Below are 17,390 nucleotides of genomic sequence, written 5' to 3' on the forward strand. Positions count from 1 at the left end.
CTCTGTGCTCAGAAGGGGCTGCCCCTGGGGAGTGGGCAGTGTCAGGCCTCAGGGAGGATGGGCTGAAGGAGTGGCCAGAGAGGAGAAAATGGCTGGGTGTCCAGGAGGAAGCCACTGTCAGGTCAGGGAGTGAGCATGGCTCCAGCCACTCTGGCCGGGGCTGGGAAGGTGGGCCTGGGCGGGCAGGCAGGGGAGGGGGCAGGCAGGACCCCAGGCCTGGACCCACCGGGCCCGCAGCAGCCGGTTCCGCTCTGCCTTCCTCGAGGCCCCCATCTCCCGGTGCAGCTGCTTGGCTGCCCGCTCCTGAAGGCCTCTCCTGGCGGCTGCAGCCTCCTCCTGGGCTGACTTGCGGGCGTCCTCCAGCTGCCCTTCCTGGACCTCGATCTGCCACAGGGCGCTCCTGGCAGGCGGGGGTGTTCACGTCAGCCAGGGGTGGGAGACTGGGCTGCCCCTCTGAGCTGTGGCCACTCCAGGGATGTGGCACTGCATCTGACCGATGACACCTGGGCCCCTCCTGCTCTCTGGGTGCAGGGGAGCAGAGGCCCCACCACATGGCGCCCACCCTCTTACCTGCCTCTTACCATGCCCCACCACCCCCCATGATACAGGCTCCTCGCAGCAGGGTGTTCTGGGGTTTTACTCACTGACGACACCTAAGTGCTGGGATCAACCCCTAAGTGCTGGGATCAGGGTCTGGCACTCAGCAGGTGCTCGGGGACAGTGAGTGACTCTGTCTGAGCTCCCAACCCCCAAGGTCAGGCGCGGCACTCCAGATGGAGTGGCACATGCGCACCCCCGGAGGACGGCCTTGGGGACAGCTGACACTTGCTCTGTGGCCTGCCCACGCTCAGCTGACACTGTGAATTGAGGGGCTCGTCGACATCCCTGTGGCCGGAGGTGCCCTTGATTGTGGGCACACAGACTCCAGCAGCAACACCCAGGGCCCTGAAGGCACATCCCCCTGAGTACAGGTTCAAGGGTGACTTCTGGTTAGCCACAGGCCCGGGACAGGGCTGCCAGGGGTCAGCACGTGACACCCCTGGTGTGGCTGCCATGGGCACAGGCTTGGATACACTGACCCAGAGGTGGTGGCTGGCTTAGGGAAGCACCAAGCAGTGGACAGGTCTATTTATGAAGGCTTGGTGCCCACGGAGCAACGTCCGAGGAAGAACCAGCAATGAGGCCGTGGAGCTGGAAGCTGAAGCTGATGACTGCACCAGAGGACAGAGGGACCACTATGCTGTCCAAGGGTGACACTGACTAGGTCATGGAACTGGGTGGGCTTCCAACAGGAGCCAGGAGAGGCCTGGGCGGCCCCGCTTAGCCGTGACGCAAACGGCAGTGGACTCTGCAGCCATGAAGGAGGTGCCTTGTGGCTGCTGTGTAGGGAGGAGGAGTGGGCGCAAGGCAGGCCGGTGCTGCTAACGGATGGGACGCACGAGGGGACATCTGAGGGGACATCTGATGTGCGTTTTCTTGCATGTAAATTAGACCTTAGCTGATTAGTAAGAAAGTATGTGGGCATTGGCCACGCCCACATGAGGAGGGGCAGGCAGCTGGGCTCCCTGGGTCAGGGCCTGAGGAGCAGGCAGCTGGGCATGGTCATCAGACTAGCACTTGGTGGGAGGAGAAATGAGTGAAAACACAGAGGAAGATGAGCGGCAAGTTTCTGAAGGTCAGAGAAGAGACAGGACAGATCAGACAGGAGACGAGGGTGAGCCTCTGAAGGTCAGAGAAGAGAGAACAGGTCAGACGGGAGACGAGGGTAAGCCTCTGAAGGTCAGAGAAGAGACAGGACAGGTCAGACAGGAGACGAGGGTGAGCCTCTGAAGGTCAGAGAAGAGACAGGACAGGTCAGACGGGAGACGAGGGTGAGCCTCTGAAGGTCAGAGAAGAGACAGGACAGGTCAGGCGGGAGACGAGGGTGAGCCTCTGAAGGTCAGAGAAGAGACAGGACAGGTCAGGTGGGAGATGAGGGTGAGCCTCTGAAGGTCAGAGAAGAGACAGGACAGGTCAGACGGGAGACGACGGTGAGCCTCTGAAGGTCAGAGAAGAGACAGGACAGGTCAGACAGGAGACGACGGTGAGCCTCTGGTTTTGTTGGAGCTGGACTTCCAGGCATGAACTGTTTCAGCAGACACACAGAAGAACATGTGCTTCCCAGTTCTGTCTGAAAGACAGCCTGGAGCAGTGGGTCCCCCTGGTACCCACCCTGGATCCCTAAACACCATTCTCTCCGCAAGACACCAGGTTCTGGGCACACCTGGCAGGTCCAGGGCTGGGAAACAATAAACAAGCAAGCCTAGAACTTGTTATTACCCCCAGAAAGTGCTGGAAGAACGACAAGGAGCCAGCTTGAAAGAGGTACCACTGGCCAAACTGGGTATGATGAGAGCATCGAAATGAATGAAGACGGAGCAGGAACAAGTCACTGAGCAGAAAAGAAGTTGGAGAGTCTGCACTGACACAGAAAGACATGAAGACAGCATTGCTCTATACAGCAGGATGAGAACTCGCACATTTAGAAAGACTCACAGAATTAGAACACTGCTCGCAGGGACCTCCCTGGCGGTCCAGTGGTGAGGATTCTGCTCCCACCACAGGTGGTCAGGGAACTAAGGTGCCACACGCCACACAAAAAAAATAAGAATGAAAATCGCCCTTTGGCAGCCATCATCATAACCGATTCAAGCGAGAAACATCAGTAAATGCAAAACGGGAGCGTGAGAGGGGCGGGGAGGTGCTGTCCAGGTTCACACAGTGCACCACAAGTTCCAGCAAGTTCCCACAGGAAAAGCGTGGCTGTGCAGAAGGAACCCTGCAGACCGCATCTCCATCAAGGGACTGAAATCTACCCCTGCAGAAAAGGGAACAGTGGCCATCAGGACTCTTGCTGGGGGGCACCAGGTGGGGGATCCTAGGCTGCCGTCCTGAGGCGACATCACACAAAGGCAACCTGGGGGGCCCTTCCGGGGGCGGAATCTTCAGAAATATTGAGGTCAGAAGGTCTTTCCTACTGGAAGCAGGACGACCCTCTGTAACCACCCCAGGGGGGACCCTCTTGCTGTAAAGTGTCACCAGATAATGGGGGGAAGGGGGACACTGGGGATTCTTCGTGCTGTTTCTGCAAGTCTTCTGTAAACTTGAAATTCTTTCAAAAGTTAGAAGCTTTAAAAAATGAAATGGACGATACAGTGGACAAAGGCAGAGCTGCCAGGGGTGTCCCAGGCAGGGGAGGAACAGCCCAGGTGCTGGGTGGCGCACAGCGGGGCTGCCAGGACAAGCTCCTGGTGGAGCATCTCTCTAGGGGGTGGGGTCTGGGGGGATGCTTGTAGAAAAGGCGTAAAGATTTAAAAATCATTTTGGTTGTTCCATGGTGGCACAAAGAGCAGAAAAAAAAATCAGAAGAAGCTGATTTCATGGTTCCTAAGAACTCAAACAAACGTGGAGAAAGTGAAAAACACTGAACAAAAAGGGAAGTCTTGACTACCCTTCCATTTTTAGGCAGCTTGAAAGTCAAGTGCCAAGTGTGGTTCTCTGTCTCAAGGCCCCACCACCAGCCCCAGCTGGCCTGGACTCACTCGTTCTGCTGTAGCACCGCCGTCATCCGCGCCTGCAGGTCCCGCTCGTTCTCCAGCTCCGAGCACAGGCGCTGCAACGCTGCCTCCAGGCGTCCCATGGCTGCCCTGGGGACCCCAGGGACGGCGGCAGTCAGGGCCTTGGGGTTGCCAGCCCCCAGCCAGCCATGCCTTCACCTGATTTTTTCACTTGCAGGAGATGAGTGGTCAGCGGGGTGGGCAGAAACGTGGCCGAAGGCAGGCTTCTACTGGGCCTACCCTCACTGATCTGACCACGCTGCCTTTACTGGCTCCGCTGGCCTCTCTAACAAGGATGGGGAGCTGGCTCCTGGTTGCCAGATCCTCAGAGCAGCAGGCACAGCCTGCTTTTGGCCCAGGAAGGACTGAGCATACTCACTTGCCAACCAGAAGCATCTCGAGGACAAAAGCCACCAAGAGACCCCCTTGGCCAAGCCCCCCTTGGTGGGGGCTCGCTTCAAGAAATCCCCTTGAAATTTCTACTTCAAGTCCCTCTGACCCCCAGTCATCTGAGCCCAGTTATGCTCTGATGAATGGGGTGGGTGGGGATGGCATAGGACACACAGATACACCACCCCTGCCCCTAAATACCCCCTCTAAGGGCAGAAGTGGGTGGGGTCATCTCTATGAGAATGGCCTTGAGTGACACTGACCAGATGGCTCTGGTCTGTAGGCCCGTGACCTGGTGCCATCTGGGGCCCTGTGCTGGATGCTCCTCCCCACCCCTACCTAGCCCATCCTGGTGTTCCTGCTCCAGGGCCGTGTGGCTGCTATTTCTATCACTCAGGTCCCAGCCTGTGGGTCGGCTTCTCAGGGAGGGCCCCCTGGACACCTGTATCAAAGTGACCGCCCTTCTGGGTCGTGGCCACCTGCCTCCTGGTGTCTGCTGCTGCTGTCAGATTCCCACAAGGGCAGGAGATGGGTCCATTCCCTTGCCACCCAGGTGCAGTGGGCACTAGATGCGGGTAACAATTGGGTGGACACAGCTCCTTGCTCACACACTGGCCCCAAGGCCCCACCTCCAACCTCTGACCTACATGTTGTTGGCTGCCCTCTCCGCAGCCATCTCGGCAGCCACGCTCTCCTGCTGCTTGACCAGGAGTTCCATCCTCCTTCGACAGGCACGTAGCTCCCCTCTGGAAGTTGAGCCAGAACCAGGGTGAGTGGTCCCGCGTACCCCAGGCCTCAGTCTCCCTCTCCTTGAGTGGGACAGGCCCGGGGCGGCTGACACAGCCTCTCCTCCTCCATCTCACACATTCAGGAGTGAAGTTTCATGTCATCCACACGGCAGTGTCACGGCTGGTCAGATAGAAGTGGAGGGCAGAGAACCCCCACGGCCAGGGCACCCGCACAGCCCGGGGCAGGGGACCAACTGGCCCACTCACCTTGTCTTCTGGATGAAAAGGTCCTTCTCTTCATGCAGCTGGTCCAGGTGTCTCAAGTCCCTGCACATCCGGGAGGCCTGCATTTTTTCCTGGGCCGTCAACCTCAGCTTCTGCTTGTCCTTGCTCTGCTCTATTCCTGGACTTCACGCGGAAAGGACACCTGCCACCCTTGTGTGGGGGCCATGTCCCCCCACCGTACTGTCCAGAACACAGAGGTCCCCTCACCCTGTCCTCACCCGGGTCAGTTACCAGGAGCTTCCCAGGCCGGCCTTCTGCTCAGCCTCCCTTGGGACATAGTCCAGCACAACCTCCGGGTCCTCCAGCTCCTCTGTGTCTAGACGGCAAGCAGGAGAAAGCAGATGAGACCCTCAAGCCTGAGGCTCCTGGATAAATCCTGACAGGTGCAGCAGTTCTCAAAACGTGGCCCGGGGAACCCTTTCTAGGGGTCGGCACGTCAAAGCTATTTTCATAACAATAGCAAGACACTACGTGTCTCTTCCACCCTGAGCTTGGTGAGTGTGGCGTGAAGTTGACAGGGTAACAGTGGTCTCCAAACAGAGGAAATACACTGCAAGTGTTAGACATTTTTTATCTCTCCCTTAAGCAGCAGGAGGAAACAAACTACAAGTATCAGATTTTTTTTCCTTCTCTGTGCAAAATTAAAAGGAGGTTTCTCTTAAAATTCTGTGTGGCCATGATGACACCTCGTTCCACTTGAACTTAACTTTTCTCAAACCTTGAGCTAACCAATGAGTTTTTCTTACATAAATGTTTTTCTTAAACTATGTTAATGAAACTATGTATTTGCTTTGGAATTTGCCTTTCTTCAAAATGGTTCCACCTAAGACTAACTTTTTTCTTTTCTCAAACCTTGGGCTGATAATAGCTCAACAAACCAGTATTCATATTAGTTGTTTTATGACTGGGGGGAGGATACACCTCGGGCTGTCCTATCTCAAAAATGCGTGTTGTGAGAGAGGGGCCTGGTGAAACTCCCTCAGCCTTGAGGTGTGTCTCTCTTATCTGATTAATACCTTTCTAACAGACATAAAACAGCTTGTTAAAACTAGCAAGGGGGGGCACTCTTTCTGCTCCCTTCTGATGTCTATGTCAGAAGCTTTGTCTATCTCTTTTATACTTTAATAAAATGGTATTACACAAAAGCTCTGAGCGATCAAGCCTTGTCACTGGGCCCAGATTAAATCCCTCTCCTCCGGAGGCCAAGAATCCTGGCGTCTTTCACAGCTCAGCAACAACCTTTCAGAGTTTTCCAGAGGCCATATGACACAGGACACCACACCAGACTAGTGAGAGGCAGACATCTGCTCTTAGGCCAGGCTCTGCATGTTACACCCAGCAGGTTCATTACTGCTATTTTAAGTGAGTAAATAAATTTTCTTTTAGCTTTAGTTCTTAATGCAGTAAACATTGAAAGGTATAACTGATGTAAACCAGAGTTCTTTGGGTCTTCAGTAATTTTTTAGAAATATAATGGAGTTTGCTGACAAAAAAGTGTGAGAATTATTGCCTTTGAGAATCACTGCCAATTTCCAGCAAAACACGGCTTATCTCCAGTCCTTCACTAAAGTTCAGCAAAAATGACTGAAAAGAAGTTCTGAAAGGCATGAATCTACAGTCATGAGATGGGGGCAGTAGGAGGGAGAAGGCAGCACAGCATAGGGGCAGGGGCTCTCAGGCATGGAGGTGGGTCCTAGGGGGGCAGGGACATCAGTGTCCCTGTAAAGCTATCCTGCTGGTGTCTAGCACTAGCCCAAACCAAAGCACATCTTAGAGGAACTGCAGATCACAGGACTTTTTTTTTTTTTATCCAAAAGGTTCCAGGAAAATAAAACAAGAACAGATCACATTCAAAGGACTGGAGTAAACATGGCACCGGATTCCTCGACAGAGGCGCAGGAAACCACAGTCGCCACGTTCATGGTCTCAGCCACACGGACCCTTCCTCCAATTAAAGACAGAATACTATAGGCTGCCTTTTCGAGAAAAATGTGAGCTTAAAAAAATGTAGTTTCTGTGAAAAAAAGGGAATTAAAAGGCCCCTATCAAGCCCACCCTGTGCCTTCTGTGCTGTGACATGTATGTTCTTTGTGAGGGGACCCTTTTTAATTACCGTCTTCCACGAGCGGCTTGTCATCCAAAAGCTTCTCGTCTTCTTCCATCCTGGGGCAAAATCAGCTGCAAAAAGTCTACCAAGTACAGAGATGGATTTAAAAAACATTGAAAAAAAAACTGGATTTCAAAGAATTAACCATTTCTCTTCTAAAAAGACATTAAGAAGATGAAGAGAGGCCATAGAATATGAGAAATTATCTGCAGTACACAGATCTGAGGAAGGTCTCACACCTAGAATATTACAGACATGTAAGGATTAGATCAGCAGGAAAGACAGTCTACAATCAAAGACGTAAAGGAGGACCCTCAATGGGTGGGGTGGGGGCAAAGTTGTGGTGCATCAAGACCCACGCCTGGGGGGAACCCCAAATTGAAGGACCATCATAATTGCAGAGGTTCTCCCCAAGGAATGGGGTCCAAGCCCCATGTCAGGCTCCCCATCCTGGGGGTCGGCACCAGGAAGACAGGCCCCTGGACATCTGGCTTTGAAGGTCAGCATGGACTTCCCTTTGGGAGAGGCAGAGGGCTGTGGGAATAGCAACCCCGCTCTTAGAGGACTTGCACAAAGTCCCACACACTCGGGGCCCCAAGCAGAAACAGGAAACTGACAGGAGCCTGGGCCAGACCCACTGCTGACCTCAGGAAACCTCCTGGAGAGGCCGGAGGTGCGGGCAGCTCACCCTGGGAACAGGGACGCTGCCAGCAGCTGTTCTTGGGGAGCTGGCTCCAACATATGGACACAGGGCAGCGAGTGCCACGTCACAATCCTCCCTCCGGCTTATCAGTGCCAAGACCCGGCCCGCACACCAGTGAGCTGACACAACTACTCCAGGACCCCCAGGCCCTGCTGCCAGGCCCACCATTGGCTTGACACCAATTCTGGAAGCCCTGGGCCCCAGCCCTGCCCTCCAATGGGCAGATGCCAGACCAGAACTACCACAGCCCTATGCCATGCCATGTCAGGACCCAGCTTGCCCACCTGCAGGCCAACATCAGCTCCAAGACACCTCAGCCAGCCACCCCAGGATCTGGTCCCACTCACCTGCAGGCCAACATCAGTTTGGGACGCTTCAGCCCCACCCACCAGTGGCATGTATACACACACACACACACACACACACACACACACACATCTGGGCCTCCTTAGTGGCTCAGGTGGTAAAGAATCTGCCTGTGATACAGGAGACTGAGGTTCAATCCCTGAGTCAGAAAGATCCCCTGGAGAAGAGAATGGCTACCCACTTAGTATTCTTGCCTGGAGAATTTCATGAACAGAGGAGCCTGGTGTGCTACAGTCCATGGAGTTGCAAAGAGTCAGACACAACTGGGCAACTAACACACACATATACACACTGCTATATATGAGTCTCATGGTAACCACAAACTAAAAATCTGTAATAGATACATACATACAAAAGAGAAAGGAATCCAGAGAAAACACTAAAGACAGTCATCAAATCATAAGAGAGGAGAACAAAAGAAGAAAAGAACAAAATAGAACTAAAAACACAGCCCTCAAACAACTAACTAAATAGTAAGAAGTACATACCTATCAGTAACTACTTTAAATGCAAATGGACTAAATGCCCTAATTAAAAGACACAGAGTGACTGAATGGGCCCACATATATGCTGCCTCATAGCTCAGCTGGTAAAGAATCTGCCTGCAATGCAGGAGCCTCCAGTTCAATTCCTAGGTCGGAAAGATGCCCTGGATAAGGGACTGGCTACCCACTCCAGTATTTATGGGCTTCCCTAGTGGCTCAGATGGTAAGGAAGCTGCCTGCAATGAGAGAGACCTGGGTTCGATCCCTGAGTTGGGACTGTCTGGGTTGGGAAGATCCCTGGAGGAGGGTATGGCAAGCCACTCCAGTAAAGAGCTTCCCTGGTAACTCAGCTGGTAAAGAAGCCACCTGCAGTGCAGGAGACCCTGGTTCAATTCCTGGGATGGGAAGATTCCCTAAAGAAGGGATAGGCTACCCACTCCAGTATTCTTGGGCTACCATGGTGGCTCAGATGGTAAAGAATCCACCTGCAATGCAGGGAGACCTGGGTTTGATCCCCGGGTTGGGAAGATCCCCAGGAGAAGGGAATGGCTACTCACTCAAGTATTCTTGCCTGGAGAATTCCATGGACAGAGGAGCCTGGCAGGCTAGAGTCCATGGGGCCACAAAGAGTTGGACACAACTGAGAGACTTTCACTTCACAAGAGACTCACTTCAGATCTAGAGACACATACAGACTGAAAGACATGATGGGAGAAAGTATTCCATGCAAAATGGAAATGAAAAGAAAGCTGGGTTACCAGGGACTTTGCGCCCGGGCGCGCTGGGGGAGGGGTCCCAAAAAAAAAAAAAAAAGAAAAGAAAGCTGGGTTATCAATAGTTATATCAGACAAAGTAGACCTTAAAACAAAGACTGTTACAAGAAACAAAGAAGGACCCTACATAATGATCGAAGGATCAAACCAAGAAGATTAACAATTGTAAACAAATATGCACCCAATATAGGAGCCCCTAAAGACATAAAGCAAGTATTAATAGCAACAAACACAAAAGGAGAAACTGATAGTAACACAATAATAGTTAATGTAAGGGGGGACTTTAACGCCCCACTTACATTAATGGACAGGTCGTCCAGACAGAAAATCAATAAGAAAACACTGACCTTAAATGACACATTAGACCAAATGAACTTAATAGATCTATATAAAACATTCCATCCAAAAATAGCAAATAATTTCAAGTGTACAAGAAACAGTCTCTAGGGCAGATCACAGGATAGGCCACATATCAAGTCTCAACAAATCTAAGAAAATTTAAATCATAGCAGGCATCCTTTCTGACCACACAACTATGTGACTAAAAATCAACTACAAGGAAAAAACCACAGGAAACACAAACACGAGGAGGCTAAACAATACACTACTAAACAACAAATGGATCACTGAAGAAATCAAAGAAGAAATAAAAAATTTCTTCTAGGGACAAATGAAAACAAACCAACAAAATCCAAAATCTGTGGGATGCAGCAAAAGCAGTGATAGGATGTAAGTTTATAGACATACAGGTTTACCTTGGGAAACAAGAGAAACCTCAAATAAACAGCCTAAACACACACCTGAAGCAATTAGAGAAAGAACAAGCAAAACCCATTTAGCAGAAGGAAAGAAATCATGAAGATCAGAACAGAAATAAATGAAGTAGAGACTTAAATAAAAAATATCAATGAAACTGAGCTGGTTCTCTGAAAAGATAAACAGAATTGATAAATCTTGAGGCCAACTCATCAAGAGAAAAACAGAGAGGGCTCAAATCTAGAAATCAGAATTTAAAAAGAAGTTACAACCAGAAATACAAGTCAATGCAACAGAATAGAAAGCCCAGAAATAAACTCACACATTTATGGTTAATGATGGTGATTGCAGCCATGAAATTAAAAGACGCTTACTCCTTGGAAGGAAAGTTATGACCAACCTAGATAGCATATTAAAAAGCAGAGACATTACTTTGCCAACAAAGGTCCGTCTAGTCAAGGCTATGGTTTTTCCAGTGGTCATGTATGGATGTAAGAATTGGACTGTGAAGAAAGCTGAGCGCTGAAGAATTGATGCTTTTGAACTGTGGTGTTGGAGAAGACTTTTTTTTTTTTGGAGAAGACGTTTTTTTTTTTGGAGAAGACTTTTTTTTTCAACTGGAACTAATTCCTTTATTAAATAAGCTTCATTTGGGAGCTGACTACCACAGACCTCAGGAGAAAATGCATCTAGCTTTTGCAGAGATCAACATAGTTCAGCAATGCCCAAGCTCCTCTTTCAGAGAGGTGAACCTCAGCTTAGAGGAAGGGCTGAGGAGGCTTCCACACTGAAGGTGACATGGAGAAGACATAGTAATCACATGGGAGCCAGTCCAGGAGCAAACCGAGTGCATGGCCACCTGCTGCTTCCCTGTGCCCTGCCAGGAGAGCGCTGCAAAGCAGAGGCATCCGGGTTCCCAAGCGGGCACCAGCAACACCTCCAAGGCAGACCTGAGGAACCTGAGGATGAGGTTCCAAAAGTAGTCCCTGCAGAGGCTAACAGTCTGATCAGGAATAAAAGTAGACGGGGGTGGGGGCGTGGTGTGTGTGTGTGTTCACACACACGTGTCTGACTCTGCAACCCCATGGAAGCCCACCAGGCTCCTCTGTCCATGGAATTTTCCAGGCAAAAATACTGGAGTGGGTTGCCATCTCCTTCTCCATGGAGAAGACTGTTGAGAGTCCCTTGGACTGCAAGGAGATCCAACCAGTCCATCCTAAAGGAGATCAGTCCTGGGTGTTCATTGGAAGGACTGATGCTGAAGCTGAAACTCCAATACTTTGGCCACCGCATGCAAAGAGTTCACTCATTTGGAAAGACCCTGATGCTGGGAGGGGTTGGGGGCAGGAGGAGAAGGGGTCGACAGAGGATGAGATGACTGGATGGCATCACCGACTCGGTGGATATGAGTTTGGGTAAACTTCGGGAGTTGGTGATGGACGGGGAGGCCTGGCGTGCTGCGATTCATGGGGTCACAAAGAGTTGGACATGACTGAGCAACTGAACTGAACTGAACTGAATCTACAACAAAGGAGGTAAGAATATACAATGGAGAAAAGACAGTCTCTTCAATAAGTGGTTCTGGAAAAACTGAACAGTTACATGCAAAATAATGAAATTAGAACTCTCATACCACACACACAAATAAATTAAAAATGGATTAAAGACCTAAATATAAGACTGGATACTATAAAACTCTTAGAGGAAAATACAGGCAGAATACTCTTTGACACAAATTGCAACATCTTTTTTGAACCACCTCCTAATGAAAATAAAAACAAAAATAAACAAATAGGACTTAACTGAACTTTAAAGCTTTTGCACAGCACAGAAAAGGAAACAATAAACAAAAAGAAAAGATAGCTCAGAGAATGGGAGAAAATATTTGCAAATGAAGCAACCAAGGAATTCATCTCCAAAATGTACAAACAGCTCATGAAGCACAATATAAAAAACAAACAATTGCGGAGTGCCCTGCCAGTCCAATGGTTAGGACACTGTGCTTCCACTGTAGGGGGCACGGGTTCAATCCCTGGTCACTTGGTCAGGGAAATAAGATCCTGCACGCTTGCAGCATGGCCAAAACAACACACACACACACACAACCCCACAAACAAACCCAATAAAAAAATGGGCAGACCTAAATAGACATTTCCCCAAAGAAGAAATACAGATGGCCAACAAACACATGAAAAGATGCTCAACATCACTGATTATTAAAGAAATGAAAATCAAAAACTATATGAGGTATCACCGCACATTGTAAGAATGGCCATCATCAAAAAGCATACGAATGATAAATGCTAGAGAGGGTGTGGAGAAAAGGGAACCCTCCTGCACTGTTGGTGGAAATGTAAATTGGTACAGTCACTATGAAGAATAGTATGGAAGTTCCATAAAAACTGAAAATAGGACTACCATGTGATCCAGCAATCCCACTGGTGGGCATCTATCTAGAGAAAACCATAATTTGAAGATACATACATCCCAGTGTTCATAGCAGCACTATATACAATAGCCAAGACATAGAAGCAACTTAATGGTCCAGTGACAGATGAATGGAAAAAGAATATGATGGAATATTACTCAGCCTTTAAAAAAAGAATGAAATAATGCCATTTGCAGTGACATGGACCTAGAGACATCCATTCTAAGTGAAGTAAGTCAGAAAAAGATGAATATTATATGATCTCACTTATATGTGGCATCTAAAAAAACACAATACAAATGAAATTATTTACAAAATAGCAACAGACTCACAGACTTTGAAAACAAACTTATGGTTACCAAATGGGATACATGGCAGGAAGAGATAAAGTAGGAGTTTGGAATTAACATACACACAATAATATATGTAAAATAGACAATTAACAAGGATCTACTATATAGCACCGGGAACTATACTCAATATTCTGTAAAAAATTATATGGGAAAAGAATCTGAAAAAGAATGGATATACGCATATCTGAATCACTTTGCTTTACAACCTGAAACTAACACAACACAGTAAATAAACTATACTTCAACATAAAAATTAGGGGACTTCCCTGGTGGACCAGTGGTTAAGAATCTGACTTTCAACGCAAGGAATGTGGGTTCAATCTCTGTCAGGGAACTAAGATCCCACATACTGCTGGGCAACTAAGCCTGAGCACCCCAACTATAGAGCCCACATGCAGGATCCCATGCACCGCAACTAGGCAGAAGCCTGTGTGCCACCATGAAGAGCCTGTGCACTGCAACTAAGACCTGATGCAGCCAAAAATAAATAAGTAAATAAATAATTCTAAAAATTGTAAAATAAAAAAAATAAAAAATGTTACAACTGGCATCATAGACATACAAAGCACCATAAGAGATTTCCACAAAAAGCTATTTAAAAAAATACTGCCAACAAACAAAACTCCAGGAGCAGATGGCTTCACAGGTGAATGCTACCAAACATTAAAGAGAAGAGTTAACACTTATCCTTCTCAAACTATTCCAAAAAAAATGCAGAGGAAGGAATGCTTCTGAACTCATCTATGAGGCCAGCATCACCCTAATACTAAAACCAGACAAAGATATTATACACAAAAAATTATGGGTCAGTATCATTGATGAATATAGATGCAAATATCCTCAACAAAATACCAGCAAACTGAATCCAAGAATATGTTAAAAGGACCACACACCACGATCAAGTGGGATTTATCCCAGGGATGCAAGGATGTTTCAGTATCCACAAATCAATAAATGTGAATACTCATTAGAAGGACTGATGCTGAAACTGAAGCTCCAATACTTTAGCCATCTGTGTGAAGGAGCTGACTCACTGGAAAAGACGCAGATGCTGGGCAAGATTGAAGGCAAAAGGAGAAGGGGGCAGCAGAGGATGAGATGGTTAAGTAGCATCACTGACTCAATGGACATGAATTTGAGCAAACTCTGGGAGATAGTGAAGGATAGGGAAGCTTGGTGTGCTATAGTCCATGGGGTTGCAGAGTTGGACGTGACTTAGCGACTGAACAAAACAACACAGTCAAAGGCTTTAGTGTAGTCAATGAAGCAGATGTAGATATCTTTCTGGAATTCCCTTGCTTTCTCTATAATCCAACAAATGTTGGTAATTTGATCAGTCAGTCAGTTTGATCTCTGACTTCTCTGTCTTTTCTAAGCCCAGTTTGTATATCTGGAAGTTCTCAGTTCATATACTGCTGAGGCCTAGCTTGATGGATTTTGAGCATTACCTTGTTAGCATGTGAAATCAGTGCAGTTGTATGGTAGTCTGAACATTTTTTGGCATTGCTCTTCTTTGGGATTGGAATGAAAAAACTTTTTCAGACCTGTGACCACTGCTGAGTTTTTCCAATTAGCTGACATTTGTGTCAGCTGTCAGTTAAAATGAGTGCAGCATTTTAACAAAATCATCTTTTAGGATTTTAAATAACTCAGCTGGAATTCCATCACCTCCACCAGCTTTGTTCATAGTAAAGCTTCCTAAGGTCCAGTTGAAGTCACACTCCAGGATGTCTAGTTCTAGGTGAGTGATCACACCATCATGGTTACCTGGGTCATTAAGATCTTTTTTGTATAGTTCTTCTGTGTATTCTTGCCAATTCTTCTTAATCTCTTCTGCTTCTGTTAAGTTCTTGCCATTTCTGTCCTTTATTGTGCCCATCATTGCATGAAAGTTTCTCTTGATAACTCTAAATTTCTTGAAGAGATCTGTAGTCTTTCCCATTCTACTGTTTTCCTCTATATCTTTGAATCGTTCATTGAAGAAGGCTTTCTTATCTCTCCTTGCTATTCTTTGGAACTCTGAATTCAGATGGGTAAATCTTTCCCTTTCTCTATTGCCTTTTGCTTCTCTTCTTTTCTCAGCAATTTGTAAGGCCTTGCAGACAACCACTTTGCCTTCTTGAACTTCTTTTTCTTTAGGATGATGTTGGTCACTGCCTCCTGTACAATGTTACAAACTTCTGTCCATAGTTCTTCAGGCACTGTGTTGACCATATGTCCCTTGAATCTGTTTGTCACCTTCACTGTATGATCATAAGCGATTTGATTTAGGTTATACCCGAATGGCCTAATGGTTTTCCTTACTTACTGCAATTTAAGTCTGGATTTTGCAATAAGGAGCTCATGAGCTGAGCCACAGTCAGCTCCAGGTCTTGTGTTCCCTGACTATACAGAGCTTCTCCATCTTCGGCTGCAAAGAATATAATCAGTCTGATTTTGGTATTGACCATTTGGTAATGTCCATGTGTAGAGATGTTTCTAGTGTTGTTGGAAAGGGTGTCTGCTATGACCAGTGTGTTCTCCTGACAGAACTTGTTAGCCTTTGCCCTGCTTCATTGTGTACTCCAAGGCCAAATTTGCCTGTTACTCCAGGTATCTCTTGACTTCCTACTTTGCATTCCAGTCCCCTGTGATGAAAAGAACATCTGGGGAGGAACAAGATGGCGGAGGAGTAGGTGGTTGTGGAATACATCTCTCTCCATGGATACATCAGGAATACACCTTCAGACACAGAAGGGCTTGCAGAACATCAGCTGAGAGCGGACAGGAGTACCTGACCAGTAGAAAAGAATATATAGAACCACGCAAAACTCGGTAGGAGGAAGGAACTAGGGGGAAAAACAGGAGTGTTAGTAGGACTGGACCTGCCCTCGGTGGGTGGGAGAACTGAAGAAGGGGTCCAACTCCCACATCGGGGCAACTGTCTGAGTCAGAGGAGAAACATTTATTAAGGCTGAGAGTGAAACAGCTGATCTGTGACAGCCTAAATGGAATGAGAATCAGACAGTTCTTGCCACAGCCATACATACCCCAGACAGGGGGGCAGGTCCTCTAGAAGGTGCAGCGCCTGGGAGCTGGGGCGTAGGGATTGTGGAGCAATCCCAAGGTGAGGCCTGCTATTGACTGCAGAGAGATGGGCGAAAGGGACGTGAGGGAGGAGACTGTGGTGGGAAATGCCTTTGGAGGAAAGCCAGGCAGCCATGGAAGTAAGGTGATACTGCTGAGTCATGTGTGGGGGGTGGAGCCATTACTCTAGCCTCTTTCTTCCCACAGGCCAGCAAAGGCAACTGAACAATAGACAGGCTGTCCAATCAAGCACCTGACCACCAAACTACAGCGTAGGACCCCACCCAGGGTACCCCTTTCAGTGCCTGATGCGTGGAACAACAGAGAAGGACCCCAGGCAAGGGATCCCTCTAAGTGCCTGAATGGGCGGGGCTACAGAGAAAGATAAGGCAAAGAGGCCTTCTGATCACCAGCTACCAGATGCTCAAAAAAAAAAAAGACTCTGATAGGGCCATAACCCTGCAGCTGCAGCAGTCTGTGTCCCTGCACACTTGGCGCGCCAGGATCCCTGCAACCCAAGCAGCTGTGCCACCTTCACGCTCAACCCTCACTGGGGCAGAGCTGCCACAGGCAAAAAAAGTCTTGCGTCTATGCATGCGGGGTTGCTTGGGTTGTGTCCAACTCTTTGCAACCCTGTGGCCTGCTAGGCTTCTCTGTCAGTGGGGTTCTCCAGGCAAGAATACTGGAGTGTACTGTCCAATACTGGTTGCCATACCCTTCTGTCAGAGAAAGTTTGGTGGGAGGATTCCTGTGGGCTGTTTTCTGTCTCTCATAAAGCCTCTGTTCCTTATCAGTTCCTGGTAACAGGAACGAGTGCAACGGCATGCTGCTCCCAGGACTGAGGTCGTAGGATGAGACACATGCATGGATTTCCTTCAGTAAACATTCTCCTTACGACAAAACTGCTTAGTCACAACCCTCTTTCTTGAGATATGGATTGTCTTCTGACCTTATGACCATTGTTAATTCCTTGTTCCCTTGATTATGGTTGCTATACCTTTGGTTTTCTGATCTTTATCATTGTCAACAGAAATTCCTTGTACAACAGCCTATATATACTCACAGAAAGATCATTAAAACACCCTTGCTCCACCAGAGACTTGGGTCCCCGTGTCTTTCTTTCTCTCTCTCTCCCTCCAGCTAATTCTCTGGAGCGTGGAAACCTGCCGAGCTCACTCTTCTGCCCGGACTTTCAAGACCTCTTCGAGAGGGTGCCCTGTTGCCTCCGTGAGTGGTACAAGCCCTGCCCTAGGGCTTTATTGGTTCTCTGCATAAGCCAGAGAACATTAGCTTCTTTCTCTTTCACTTTCTTATCATCAACTCTGGACCACCATGTTCTGGTCCATTAAAGGAA

The 17,390-nt window shown here is 48.3% G+C and overlaps 1 protein-coding gene across 1 annotated transcript in view; it reads right to left on the reverse strand.

Moving 5' to 3' along the window:
• Nucleotides 1–17,390, reverse strand: part of CFAP74 (cilia and flagella associated protein 74) — a 98,595-nt gene that overhangs the window by 56,006 nt on the left and 25,199 nt on the right. Inside the window, exons 3-8 of the mRNA XM_043486123.1 lie at nt 7,113–7,188; nt 5,231–5,315; nt 4,982–5,122; nt 4,634–4,732; nt 3,582–3,686; nt 227–400 (exon numbers count right to left, since the gene is read on the reverse strand). Of these exons, the coding sequence (XP_043342058.1) occupies nt 227–400; nt 3,582–3,686; nt 4,634–4,732; nt 4,982–5,122; nt 5,231–5,315; nt 7,113–7,161 (653 nt within the window). The 5' untranslated portion in view covers nt 7,162–7,188. The remainder of the gene's footprint in view (nt 1–226; nt 401–3,581; nt 3,687–4,633; nt 4,733–4,981; nt 5,123–5,230; nt 5,316–7,112; nt 7,189–17,390) is intronic.

Source organism: Cervus canadensis, chromosome 13, assembly GCF_019320065.1.
Source record: "Cervus canadensis isolate Bull #8, Minnesota chromosome 13, ASM1932006v1, whole genome shotgun sequence".
NCBI lineage: Eukaryota > Metazoa > Chordata > Mammalia > Artiodactyla > Cervidae > Cervus > Cervus canadensis.